Below are 13,626 nucleotides of genomic sequence, written 5' to 3'. Positions count from 1 at the left end.
TAAATAAATAAATAAATCTCTAAATAAATACATAAAATAAAAATACAATAAGCCATGTGGTGGCAGCGCATGCCTTTAATCCCAGCACTCAGAAGGCAGAGGTGAGTCTGAGGCCAGCGTGGTCTACAGAGCTAGTTTCAGGACAGCCAGGGCTACACAGAAAAATCCTGTTTCAAAATCAAACAAATAAAAATAATATAATAAAACAAAAACAAACAAATTGGAATAGAACAAAACAAGAAAAAGAGACAAAGAAAAAACACAAGAAACACATAGAGACACAGAGACAGACAAACGTTTGCACATTTAGGAATCCCATAAAAACACAAAGCTGAAGATGCCATCAAGCTCACTTGTGCTGGCCATCTGGCCATGGGGCCTGCCCTGAAGAGCGGTTTGTTTCCCTGGAAAGAACTAATTTTTCATTTGCAGGTGGCTATCAGCTAGAGACGGCTTCTGGGTGAGTGGGTGGCACGTGTCACAAATACCAACTTTTTTTTTTTTTGAGCTGAGGATGGAACCCAGGGCCTAGCGCTCCAGCACTGAGCTAAATCCCCAAGACCCACAAATACCAACTTTTATTTCTCTCCCCTCACAAAGCAGACAATAACACTGCTGTTCTCTATTTTTTTTTTATTTTTCCATTTTCCCAACACATGAACTATATAGCTCATTTTGAGATTTTTTTCAGTGCACTTCACAGCAAAAAAGAAAAGGGAATCGTCAAAATGGTTGTACACAAACCAATTCTTTTAATTTACAGTTTGCTGAAAAACCATTGTCGCTGTTTTCGTCCTTTTAACCCTTCTAAGAGAGGTTCTCAGAGCACAGGCGCAGCCGCCCGGCACGGCGCTGAGTGACAGGTGCGTGCTATGCACGCCGACTGGAAGACCGTGGGAGGAGCACGTAAGGCACCACTCTGGGACAGTGAAGGTAGCTCGCAGTAACAAGGGTCAGCACCGAGGGGGTGCTCAGCAAATACTCAAAGAAATGAAAACCATAATTAGCACTATTCTGCTCACTGCCAGCAATTCAACTCCAATAAAACACCGATTAAAAGAACCAATTTGTACCTGAATGTAAATTCCTGCTTTTTATTTCATACCCTTTCTTTAGCATTGGAATTTCCTTGAAAGTAAAATAAAACCATAGCTTCCGTGCACTCAGTCACAGACATAATTGAATTACTGACAGACATGAACAGGTTTCAGTTTGAACTTTTGAGTGAACAGAGGTCAGATAAAGCCAACTTACTCAGGATAGCACATAATACTGAATATGAACCTATAAATGAAAATAGGTTAGGGAAAAAGTAACAGTTTCGTTTTTTAATATTTGCTATGTTTTAATGCCTTAGTTCTTGAGAAAGGCAAAAATCCCATATTGACATGAACACATTTAAAAAAATTGTCTCTTAAGTGTAATATTTAATAAAACTAGGTATTGAAAAATGTTCTGAAATTTTTCAAGTCAATGTCGTTTTCAAGTATATTAAAATGCTCAGAAGAAAAACTTTCTCCATGGTTACAATTCTAATTATAAATACACTTTTAAAAGAGAGTTCCAACAGAGCAAGTGATGGGCTTCCTCAGGCGCAGGCACAGCCTCCGGAGGGCAGGAGGCCTTGTGATGTGTGAACACTGACTTCAGGCACAATGGCTGAATCCACTTGTCGGTCACGTCTGTCTCCCTCTTGCTGGGTTCAGAAGAGCAGTGACTACTTCAGTCACGGCAGAGAGCAGAAACCTCTGCCAGGGACTTTACTGTTCCCTACACCGGGACCAAAGTCACTGGGATCTCACTGCTGTTTCCTGTGGCCCTGTACAAACAAGCGGACTGGATAAAAGACGACATTTCTGGTGGGGTGGAAGGCTGGAAGATGGTATTGCTCATGTTGGTGAACAGGCTGCTGAGAAGCCCATCACGGGTCCTTAACACTTTGGTCTTGCTGCAGGATGATGGGCCCGAGTGAGTACATTCGTGTTCAGCTAGTTTCAGGCTGTACAAATTAGGAGGCAGGGCACTCAGTGCAACAACTCCATCTGAGAGGGCTTGGGGTACACAGAGGAGAACCCCGTTTGGTCCAGTCTTGAAAACATGTGTCACTCTGCTGGTTGTGATGGAATTACTTTCCAGAGGGGTTTGTGATAAACCCAGCCGTCTCCCTGAAACAAGGAAAATGGATTAAAGCAGCACCCTGCCAGCATTCCAAACAGAAATCCAGCTAGGAGCAACAGCAAACCAACCTTGCCTGCAGCTTAGAGGGGATGCTACAGTCTGAATGTGGATTGTCCCCTACAGGCTGATGGTGTGTTTAGGAGGCCATGGAACCTTTTAGAAGTGAGGCCTCACTGGAAGCAGTGGGCTGCTGGGGGAGTTGGGGGTCTTTCGGGGGTGCCCAGTTCTGCTTCCTATTGACCTGACTGCCAAGATGATACGACCACCCTTCTCAAGCTCCCAGCATGTCCCTGCCTGCCACCAAAACAGACTACAGCCCTGAATCGTGAGCCAGAATGCAGCACCCACACCCTCCACCCCGCCCGCCTTAGTGCCAGGGATTCCATCAGAGAGTCAGGGAATGGAACTGTGCTGTGTGGAAACACCGTTTGTGACTCTGGAACATGTAACTCTGCAGAGGTCACCTGTAGCAATTCTGCCATGTGCCAAGATGCTGCTGCAGCCCAAGCCTCACAGAATAACAGGAGGCAGGCAGAGCACAAGGAAATGTTCATGAAGAAAAGACCAAAGAGTAGAGGGAGGAAAGAACTGTGGTAATAACGCAGAAAAGCAGAATGCAGCAGACAGAGCAGAATGTGGCAGTCCAGGCTAGGGTAATGAGGACTGCAGGCTTGTGTTCAGAGGACTGACTCGGTCTCTACTCTCTACTCCCCATGTCTCCTTCAATTTATTCCTAATGTAACTGAACCAGGCAGGTTCCTGGCAGCTGTCTTGAGTAAGTCTTGTCTTTGACCTCTGGGCCCTGGTTTAACAATGAATCCCGAGGACCAGTTTATGCGAATCTACCCAACTAAGCTCCATCATTTCACCCATTTTTCACACTGCCTTGTGCCTTACTGACTGGCTGTCTCCCTAGCCCCTAGCTGGACTACTTTTAAAAGTGAGGACAAGAGCTAGCGACTCACCAATACCCAGGTAAGCCAGAGCTCTGTCTGAACGAGCTCTGTCTGAAGGCGTGCAGCACATACCTCTTTAATGAAGTATTTGGTTTTCCAGGGTATGCCTGTTTCAGTGCGATGCCTTTCTTCACTTCTCTGGCGTTCTTCCAAGGTACGTTTGTGCTCTGTGGCCTTGTCAATTTCAGATTCCCTCAGAGAATCTGTTACATTTTTCCACAATCGTCTAAAATAGAAAACAGCCTATTTTACAAATGTTCTTTTAAAAAGGGATTAAGAGTCACAGTAATTTTTGTCTTTTATCTATTTTGACCACAGTTTCTCCTTCCTTCTCTCCCCCCCGGGAATTGTAACATTACATTTTCCTCAATCAGATCTACGAGTTTTGAGAGCACAGACAGGGCCCTGTTGTCAGTGCCCAGATTACTGTTGCTACTGTTGATGGATTTTAAATTGAGAAGTTCAGTTAAGAAACACTTTCTCAAGTTTCCTAAAAACAACTGTTTTGTTTTTAGGCAACTTTCAGAAATTAACAAATAATATGAGATATTTTTAAAAGGTTGAAATGAACGAGGCTGAGGATATGGTTTGCCCAACACATGTGCCTTCAGTCCCAGCGCCACATAACACTGAGCATGGTGGTGCAGCTCCTAATCCGGGTACTTAGAAGGTAGGAGCATGAGAATGAGAAGTCCAAGGTCATCCTAGGCTACACGGAGTTCCTGGCCAGGCTGAGGTACAAAGAACTCCCACAACACAGAAAAGACAAATAATCCAATAATATTAAAAAAAAAAAAATGCTTTGTGAAAGACAGAAATGGCCAATGCCTTGTTAATTTCAGATTGCTATGAAATATGACCAACATATTGGTCACTGGGAAATATAAATCATAACCACTAGTGCTTCATACTTGTTAAGAGTGAGGGTAGGAGACAGACGCCGGGGGATGTGAAGAGACTGGAAGTGTAATCCAATACCAATGGGAATGTAAAATGGTACACTAACTTTGGAAAATAGCAATCTACAGTCCAGCCATCCTATCCCTGGCCATTTACCCCGGAATAATGAAAACGCGTGTCTACACAAACGCTGGTTATAAAAGGTTCAGTTTTATGATTCACCGTAGCCTCAATGTGTATTAGTAGTAATGTGTATCAGCGGCAGAACGGATTTGACTTACCCACACAATGGAATACTATTCAGCAACTAGACTAAAGAAGCTGACTACTGATACACGCTATGTGGTGGATGAGTGGAACAGCAAAGGTCTGGACTACAGACACTGTTCAAAAACAAAGTGATGGACACACAGAAAACAGCCTTTAAAGGAAAGCATGTTGTAGTAAACATTTAGGGAAACAAACCAACCAACCATGATGATCTAACCAGGAGTCACACTGTGGCCACTGCCCATTTTTCTGCAGAAAACCTTAGAACAGTGTCCAGATGCTGACGCACAAGTCCGTGGCTTTCATGTTATCATGGCAAAATCGAGCAGTTGTTTGTGGCAGACACCATCTGGCCCATTAAGGCTTAATATGTAAGGCTCTGTCCAGGTATAGAAAAATCCCCGGGCTCAGCAGGGAAAGACACTCAGTGTATGTCAGGTGACCTGAGTTTGAGCCTCAGAACCCAGGGAAAGGGGGAAAGAGAGCCCATGCACACACTGCTAAGTCCCTGACTTAAAACATTCACTTTAATATTCCTAGGAAAAGAGATTAAGAAATGATGAACAAAATAGAAAAATAGCACTATAAAGACAGAAAGCATTAAAAAAAATGTTTTTAAAAGAAAAAAAATAAAACCAAAAGATGGTTGAGTATAATCAAACCTTCAATCACACTGATCACGGAGGTGGGGGGGGAAATCCAGTACAAAGAATGAGTCTGGGGGCTGGAGAGATGGCTCAGTGTTAAGAGCACAGGCTGCTCTTCCAGAGGTCCTGAGTTCAATTCCCAGCAACCACACGGTAGCTCACAACTGTCTGTAACTCCTATTTCAGGGTATTCGACACCCTCATGCAGGGAAGACACCAATGCACATAAATAAAATTAAACAACAACAACAAAATGAATGAGTCTGGGACATCACTATATATCCTAATAGATCCATAGGGGGTAAGGTAATACTATTAGCTGCCAATAAATTGATACAGTAGATGAACCAATTTCTTTTTTTTTCTTGTCGGAGCTGAGGGCAGCCAGGCTATGCTACAGTGAGACCCCGACTCAAAAAAAAAAAAAGTGGGTAACTGTGGGGCCCTAGACATTGCAGATGCAGACTCTTCTACACTACTGGTAGAGAGCTCCAAAAGACTCACACCAAAACCCTTCAACAGGATTTTGGGAACTACATCCAGCAGTATCTGTCTCTTCAATGTCTGGTTTCGTAGCAGTATCTGTTTCTACATTCAGTCTACTGGGATACATTCCTTTAGTGTAGACAGACAAAGAGAAGCAGCCTTTGATAGACACAGCTGCAAGAGATCCTGTGTATTTTTAAAGTATAGCTGACACAGGATTCTGTGCAGCCCTGGCTGTCCTGGATCTCACTCTGTAGCCCAGGCTGGCCTCGAACTCACAGAGATCCGCCTGCCTCTGTCTCCTGAGTGCTGGGACTAAAGGTGTGCGCCACCACTGCATCCAGCTTGCAAAAGAGAATATTTTAATGAAGTTTTTAGGTAATTCAGATCTTTGACATTATGTGAAAACTTGGCCAGTGGTAGTGTGCTTCGGGAATCTTCTCTGTTATTGGGGGGAGCTGAGGTGTGCTGTGAGGGTCAGAGGCCAGCCTCATGCAGGTAGTGTTTCCCTTCTACCTCTTCCGTGGTCCTGAGGACAGAACTCAGGTTGTCAGCCAGGCACAGAAAGAGCCTTTACTCAGAGCCATCTGCCAGCCAGGCAACTGGGAGTTTCACGGTTAGTTTTAATGTAGGAGACAAAAACTTGACAATAATTTTTCACACTAAAGTGATTATATACCATAAATGTCACGGCTGGCAAGGGGTTTACAGTTAATTAAATCAGACCAACTCTTTCATATCAGACGGCAAAGCTGATATAAACTGTCAGGTGACTCAGTGAAGTGGCCTGACTGGGCAGGGTGACATACCTGGATTCAAAGGGACCCTGCTTCTCCAGGGGCCTGACTCTCTTCTTCGTTACGGCCAGTTTCGTCAGGTCCACGTACTTGGTCTCCCCGTTGCTGTAGGTGAACTCCAGAATGCTGTTCCATTCCCCCTGCACTCTGCACACCACGGTGTTGGTAATGTTGTGCTTCACCTCAGCTGTGACTCTAGAGTGGTGGGAAGCAAAGGCCCCTTCCTCAGAATTCTGAAGCCCAAGGACACACCGCAAAAGTCCACTTCAAATTAGTTGCAGAGCACGTCCAATTTGTCAGTCCCTAAGTCAGTGAGAACCAATCCCGGGCCGGAGCCCCAGATGCCTGTTCAGGTGCGTCAGGGTTCCTCTTCAGGAAGACTATTAGGCATCAGCCTGGACTTCATCAGTATCAACAGAAAATCATGTCTAATGTGTTTATTACAATCTAAAAATGTGACAGTACTATAATCTAGCTCTCTCCCACCGGCCCATCTACCTAAAACATCTGCAGTTCTAGAGATCAAGCACCTAATATTTATTAATTTGTGATCCCCCCCACCCCCCAGACAGAGTTTCTCCATGTAGCCCTGACTGTCCTGTAACTTAATCTGTAGACCAGGCTGGCCTCAAACTCATGGAGAGCCTCCTGACTCTGCCTCTTAAGTACTGGAATTAAAAACATGTGCCTAGCCCCGCCCCCCAAATTTCTAAATTCAATACAAAACCTGGATAAGTCATTAAGAGTTAGAAAAATACAAAATACAATTAAAATTGCAAGTTCCCTGGCTAAAACAGAAAAGTGAGGAGTAGTAATCTATGAATGTACATGGAATTCATATAAAGTGGAAACCTAGGAATGGAGTCACCTGGCCGCCAACAGAGTGGTGCTGATACAGCTCAGGTGGAAGGCACAGAGACAAGTGCTCAAACATGTCTAACGAACTCTACGTTTCCTGTAGGACACAGGCGAGAGAAGTTCAAAACTCAGGAACAGCAGGCAGAAGCTAAAGGTGAAGGTCTAATGAATGTCTAGGGGCTGTGATTTATTTGGGTCCAAAGAGAACTTGGGAGACCCGGGCATCACAAGGAACAAGGCAGCACTTGCCATGTGTATACAAGGCCAGACCCAAGGAAGGGAGGAAGGGAGGGAGGGAGGAAGGGAGGAAGAAAGGAAGGGAGGAAGGAAGGAATGGAGGGAAGGAGGGAGGAAGGGAGGGAGGGAGGGAGGGAGGAAGGGAGGAAGAAGGGAAGGAAGGAAGGAAGGAAAGAAGGAAGGAAGAAAAGAAGGAAGGAAGGAAGGAAGGGAGGAAGGGAGGGAGAAGGGAAGGAAGGAAGGAAGGAAGGAAAGAAGGAAGGGAGGAAGGGAGGAAGGGAGGGGGGAAGGGAGGAAGGAAAGAAGGAAGGAAGGGCGGGGCTGCAAACTCGGAGCTCAAGGCAGGCGGTAAAGAGCCCAAGAACGAGGGATCTGGGGGCCAGATCTTGGGGGCCAGGGTGCATGATGGTTAGGAGTGAAGAGCAAACATTCCAATGGTGAGTCGGAAGTGACTGCTAACCACAGTTCACTGGACACAAAGGACAAAGCTACCAGTCTGCTTGGTTATAGGAGCGGGAACTCTAAGTTGTATTTCAAACCGTGTGAACAAACAGAATTGTATTGCAAAGGGTTCCTTAAAAGCCAGACAGAATGTTTGATAAAAGGTCACTTAATTATTTCGCAAAAAAATTTAGGTTTATTTATTTTATGTGTATGGGTGTTTTGTCTGCACATGTGTGTAAGTACCATTTACATGCCTGGAGCCTGCAGAGGCCAGAAGAGGGTGCTGGATCCCCAAGAACTGGAGTTACAGATGGTTGTGAGCTGCACTGTGGGTGCTGGGAACTGAACCTAAGTCCTCTGCAAGGACAGTACATGCTCTTAACTGCTGAGCTTTTACTCTGCAGCGCCCCTATTTCTTCTCTGATCCCACTTGCAATCCCTTCCCATTCCTTGAAAACTCAGCTCTAACCACAGGATGGGAAGAGATGATGCTGAGCACATTCTTCCCACTCTCTAGGCACACATAACGAGAAGGATGCCAAGGACTGAGGAACAACTAGTCCTCTTGCCAGGCAGACAGAACCAGAACTACACTGAGGACTGAGAATGACTAGTTCGCATGCTAGGCACACCTAATCAGAAGGACACCGAGGACTGGGGACAACTAGTCTTCTTGTTGATTTTTCCTCTGACAGTCTAGTTACAGTGTCTCGTGATGTTGTTCGGGCTGGTCTCAAACACACAGGCTCAAGCCATCCTCCCTACCTCAGCCTTCCAAGTAACTGAACCTACAGGAGTGAGGCACCAAGCTGGCTGATGAGACCTTTCCTGCCATACACAATCCGCGATGATACAGCTACCTCCCAAGTCTCTGCCCACAAGCATTGAATTACATAGGTCCTTTTCCTGATGACACTCCTCTACAACAGTTTAAGGCGACGTTAGCAGACACTTACAAGACAGACCAGGCCGTCTCTTCACGTTACTTAACTTGGTCATTATACTGTAAAGGCAGGCAGAGAAGGTAAGGAAAGTAAAGGGCACAACTGTGTTCTGAGCGCCATCTCTAGTCTACTTAAGAATGTCCACACTATCTTTTCATCTGACTCATTGTACAAGTCAACATGGCTACTCCCGACAAGCTTGTCCTCTGTGCTAGACATAAAAAAAAAAAAAAAACAAAAAAAAAACTACATTCACCAATGTCTGCTTGCAGCACTCTTGTGTATACATACAAGCATGCTGGTGTGTGTGCTGGTAGAACACAGGCCTTGTGCATGGTCGGTAAGTGTTCTACCTCTGAGCCGTATCCCCAACCCTATGCAGAAGAACTGTTTGTGACAGCCAGAAGTTAGAAACTACATAAACATCTGTCAAAATTAAAGTAAATAATGAAGGCTACAGAGACCGCTCGGTGGGTAAGGGCACTTGTTGCTCCCGTAAAAGACCAGTTTTGGTGTCCAGCACCCACACTGAGTGGCTCACCGTTGCCTGTTATTCCAGTTCCAGGGGATCTGACACCCTCTTCTGGCTTCTGTGGGCACCTGCATGCTCGTGGCTTACCTAACCTACATACCCCCCCCCCCCCCCCCCCCCCCCCCCGGCACACACACACACACACACACACACACACACACACACACACACACACAAAATAAAAGTAGACAAACAAGAATGAATTATCAGTTGTGGCATAGTTACACAATGGGATACTGGCCTTGGTAAGGAGAAAAAAAAACCCTGCAAGTGACTGACCGCAGGAGAGGCCACAGGAGCTGATTCCAGACAGAATCACAAGTCCACCGATGACAGGCACCTGGATCTGTACCTCCAACCTGTGTGGCTTCTGCTAGTCTTACGTTTATAGATCTATTTTTATCCTGGCTTGTAGTAGCTCTACTGAGCTCCAAATCTGATTCTGAATTCCTTTCATCTGAACTGTGCCACAGACCACGTACTCATCTGTTAGAAATTCCAGTTTACATGTCCTTAGCAATGTCATAGGAAAAAGTTAAGACACTACATGAGTTAGTGTTAGCATCGTTACTGTTTTAAAACTACATCATGCTTGCTTTCCTTTGTGTGTGTGTGTGTGTGTGTGTGTGTGTGTGTGTGTGTGTGTCCCCGTCCAGGTGTGGTTGTTAGCTGGGTGCAGTGGCACACGTCTGTCAGTTCAAGGAAAGCCTCATCAACAAACCAAGTTCCAGGACAGCCAGAGCTGTTCCAGTCTGCTCCACAAAAGGCAAGGCAGGAGAAGAGCAAGGAGGTATAATACAATGGTTTAATACACCATTCAAGTGTTCTTACCGGTGCAGTTTGCCGCCATAAAACGGCTTCGTATGAAAAGTGATGCTGGCTGAGTACCCCGTCTTTGCACAGTTGACGCTGACTTTGCCACCTAGTTCTACCCAAGGAACAGTCAGAATGGACCGGGCATAGGCACAAGGCAGGGAAAACGTGTACTCTTCTCCATGCTCCAACAGACTAAGGATGCCTGAATGTAAAAGCACGAGGGTGGTTAACGTCTCTTCCAAGAAAGCTTTTTCCCTGTCTAGTAATAAACATTATTATTATTTTCTACTCATTCATCTTTTGATAGCATTGACTTCATTTAGGCGCATTTCCAGACAATACTGAATCAGGGTTACTTCCACTGTCACCTTCCTGTTCCTCTGTGGCTCATGGGACGTGTAATTGTGACAGTGCAAGCAGTCTAAGTGTCCCACCAATGCTCCTAAAAATAAAATAAAGCCCTGGGGCTTGGGGGAGCTCTGCTGTGCAGCATTATGCTACGGCTTGGTCACCAGCAGCTTCGGAGTCACTTATAGTATGATAAGAAAACGTTCTTCATTCTTGTCTACATATGTGAAAGACCCAGATGTGATCTTTCCATCAAGAACAATGGTCATCCCATGTTTTCTTTGTCAAATTCTGAAGCTATAAGAGGTGTAAGAGATTGAAGCCGGGCGGTGGTGGCGCACGCCTTTAATCCTGGCACACGGGAGGCAGAGGCAGGTGGATCTCTGTGAGTTTGGGGCCAGCCTGGGCTACAGAGTGAGCAGCAGGCCAGCTAGGGCTACATAGAGACTCTGTTTCAATCAGATTTGAATAAATATAGGGAAAACAGGACTCACAGGATCCTAAAATATCAGTAATTAAACTAGTCCCCTCTAATGCTGAAGAGCAGAAATAACAAAAGAAAATGAATGACCATAAATCCCATTCCAACTGTGTGCGTGCGTGTGTGCGCGTGCGTGTGTGTGTGTGTGTGTGTGTGTGTGTGTGTATGCGCGTGCACGCACCTGCTTGTGCTTGTGTATGGAGGCCAGAGGTCAACACCCAACATCTCCCTGTAACAAGGCTAGCCCTGAAATAACAGAGCTCTGCTTGCCTCAGCCTCTGAGGGCTGCCCCGCCAGCTCCCACCTTTGAGGGGGTCTCTTACTGCTTACCCATTGCCACGCCTGGCTCTCCTGTCATGGGTGCTGGGGACCTGACTTTGGGTGCTCATGTTTGCAAGGCAAGCACCTAGCAGACTGAACATCTCACCATTTCTCCTTTCCTCCATTTTACTTATTTGTTGTTAAGGGTAACAGATGGCAGTTTCATTTCCAAAAGGCAGTAACTGTATACACGAAAGCATTAGATAAAAGAAGTCACTGTACCTCCCCTCATGGTTCAAAGAGTTGAAAATGGCGCATGCTCCTCCTTACACATTTGAGAAGCAGAGCCTATACTGCCAGATTGTTCTGTTAAAAACTAGTAAGAACAGATCTCCTTTGGGAGCATGTGACAAAGAATGCCCAACCTTCATAGGTTCATGTCCCATCACCTCTAGATTTCAACTAATCCTAATCTTAAAAACTAAAACTGAGTTTATAGGCACAGAAAAAAAATATTAAAAGTCAGTTCAAATTATCCATCTCTGGATTAATGGGTTAGTGATGCTTTTATTTCCTCCTCTGAATTTGTTTGTTGGTTTGAAACATGGTCCCACTATGTACCTTTGGCTGTCCTGGAACTCACTTTGTAGATCATGCTAGCCTCAAACTCACAGAGCCCTGCCTGCTTCTGCTTCCAGAGTGCTGTGCTTAAAGGTATGCGCCACCATGCCGCAAAGTTTCTACAATAAAAATACTTTACAGGTGTGGTGGTGCACACCTTTAATTTCAGTGAATTCCAGGCCAGCCAGAGTTACACACAGTGAGACCATATCTAAAAATAAACCGCCCCAAAATCTTTACATTTAAATTTTCACAATATAATTTCAAGGAGAATTTCTATTTGTCCACAGTAATAGCACATGACTCTGGTGTGTTCCAACACTCATTCTGGAGCACAAACCAGAGCAAAAAAAGTAGTACATGTAACATTTCAGATCTCTAACTCAGCAGTTTCAGGCCCCGGCTGTTCTTGCAGAGCACCTAAGGGCTCAGTCCCCAAACACTAGCTCACAGATGCCTGTAACTCCAGTTGTGGTGACTGCATGTACACGGTGCACTTGCATATATGTAGACAAAACACTCGTACACATGCAAACGAGTCTCAAAACTCTACAACCAATACCTACAGCCTTTCCAAATGTACTGAGTTTAAGACTGGAGAATGATTTTCTACTACTCACCTTCTCCAACCATTGTGACACCTATTGACATGCCTAAGAACTTGCTTTTAGTCCAGACATGTGCATTTACACACATCTTCCTTTCTGTACATTCTGCATAAAATCCTGAGACTGGAGGATGATGAGAAACCTGCTCAGCGACAAATCTGACAGTGTAACAGTCCGAGACCCCCGGGGCCGGCGCATCCTCCGACAGAGGAGGAGTGTGATTTGTGACGGCTGGGGCGGAAGAGCTGCTACTTGGACTGGATGCCATCTCACTTTTGGGCATCCTCCAGGAGCAGTGGAAAGTTTCCCCAATGATAGGATTGTACGGCTTCTTCGCAATGGCTCCCTTTCGACCTTCATGAAATGAGGTAAGGTAGTACTCAACAAAGCGAATCATGCGGTCCTCTGGTGTGGCTCCATCGGTGATGCCTATGAACAAATCTGGATGAGACATGAAGTCTGCATACATCTCCAGTAAGGAACGCTTCTCTAGGATAAATGTAGGAAGCACCACCTAAAACATCAATGCAAACCAATTAAGGAGAATTAATCCACATATATATCCACAAATAATTATCTCTATCATCTAAGAGCATTTCATTGCAAACAGAAGGATCCGGTCCTTTTTTTTGTTTTGTTTTGTTTTTTTGAGACAGGGTTTCTCTATGTAGCTTTGGTGCCTGTCCTAGACTAGCTCTGTAGACCAGGCTGGCCTCGAACTCACAGAGATCAACCTGGCTCTGCCTCCTGAGTGCTGGGATCAAAGGCGTGCGCTACCACTGCCCAGCTGGATCTGGAGCAGCATGGAACACTCAGAGAGCAGCCTCCATACTCAGGGGTTGAGTCAGACTAATTTTCTAAGGTTCTGGGCCTTCTAGGCTGCAATAACATACCAGGCACATTGTACTGAAACCCAAAGTACTGTATGAGACAAGTCTTTTCTTCTTTAGATTGTTTTGTGTGTGTGTGTGTGTGTAGCTGAGGATCGAACCCTGGGCCTTGCGCTTGCTAGGCAAGCACTCTAACACTGAGCTAAATCCCTAACCCCTCTTCTTTAGATTTAATGTTACTATTTTTAATAATCTGTATGTATCTATGTTTGTGTAGGGTATGTACAGGTGAGTATGGGTACAGCGGAAACCAAACTAAGATACAGGGCTACACAAGACACTGTCTTGATAAAACAAAACAAACAAAAAGCTGTAGGTGATAAGGTTTTATTTCCTGAGGCTAGAGAGAACA

At 45.2% G+C, this 13,626-nt stretch overlaps 1 protein-coding gene across 1 annotated transcript in view; it reads right to left on the bottom strand.

Annotated features, from left to right (window-relative positions):
• Positions 1-613: 613 nt before the first annotated feature.
• Osbpl11 (oxysterol binding protein like 11) overlaps positions 614-13,626 on the bottom strand; it is a 58,027-nt gene continuing 45,014 nt past the window's right edge. The window contains exons 9-13 of the mRNA XM_036203803.1: positions 12,397-12,898; positions 10,081-10,267; positions 6,247-6,429; positions 3,207-3,360; positions 614-2,165 (exon numbers count right to left, since the gene is read on the bottom strand). Of these exons, the coding sequence (XP_036059696.1) occupies positions 2,103-2,165; positions 3,207-3,360; positions 6,247-6,429; positions 10,081-10,267; positions 12,397-12,898 (1,089 nt within the window). The 3' untranslated portion in view covers positions 614-2,102. The remainder of the gene's footprint in view (positions 2,166-3,206; positions 3,361-6,246; positions 6,430-10,080; positions 10,268-12,396; positions 12,899-13,626) is intronic.

The sequence above is a fragment of the Onychomys torridus genome, chromosome 12 (genome assembly GCF_903995425.1).
Source record: "Onychomys torridus chromosome 12, mOncTor1.1, whole genome shotgun sequence".
NCBI classification, from domain to species: Eukaryota; Metazoa; Chordata; class Mammalia; order Rodentia; family Cricetidae; genus Onychomys; species Onychomys torridus.
Note: the sequence above shows the minus strand (reverse complement) of the source record. Positions and strands in the feature narration are given on the sequence as shown.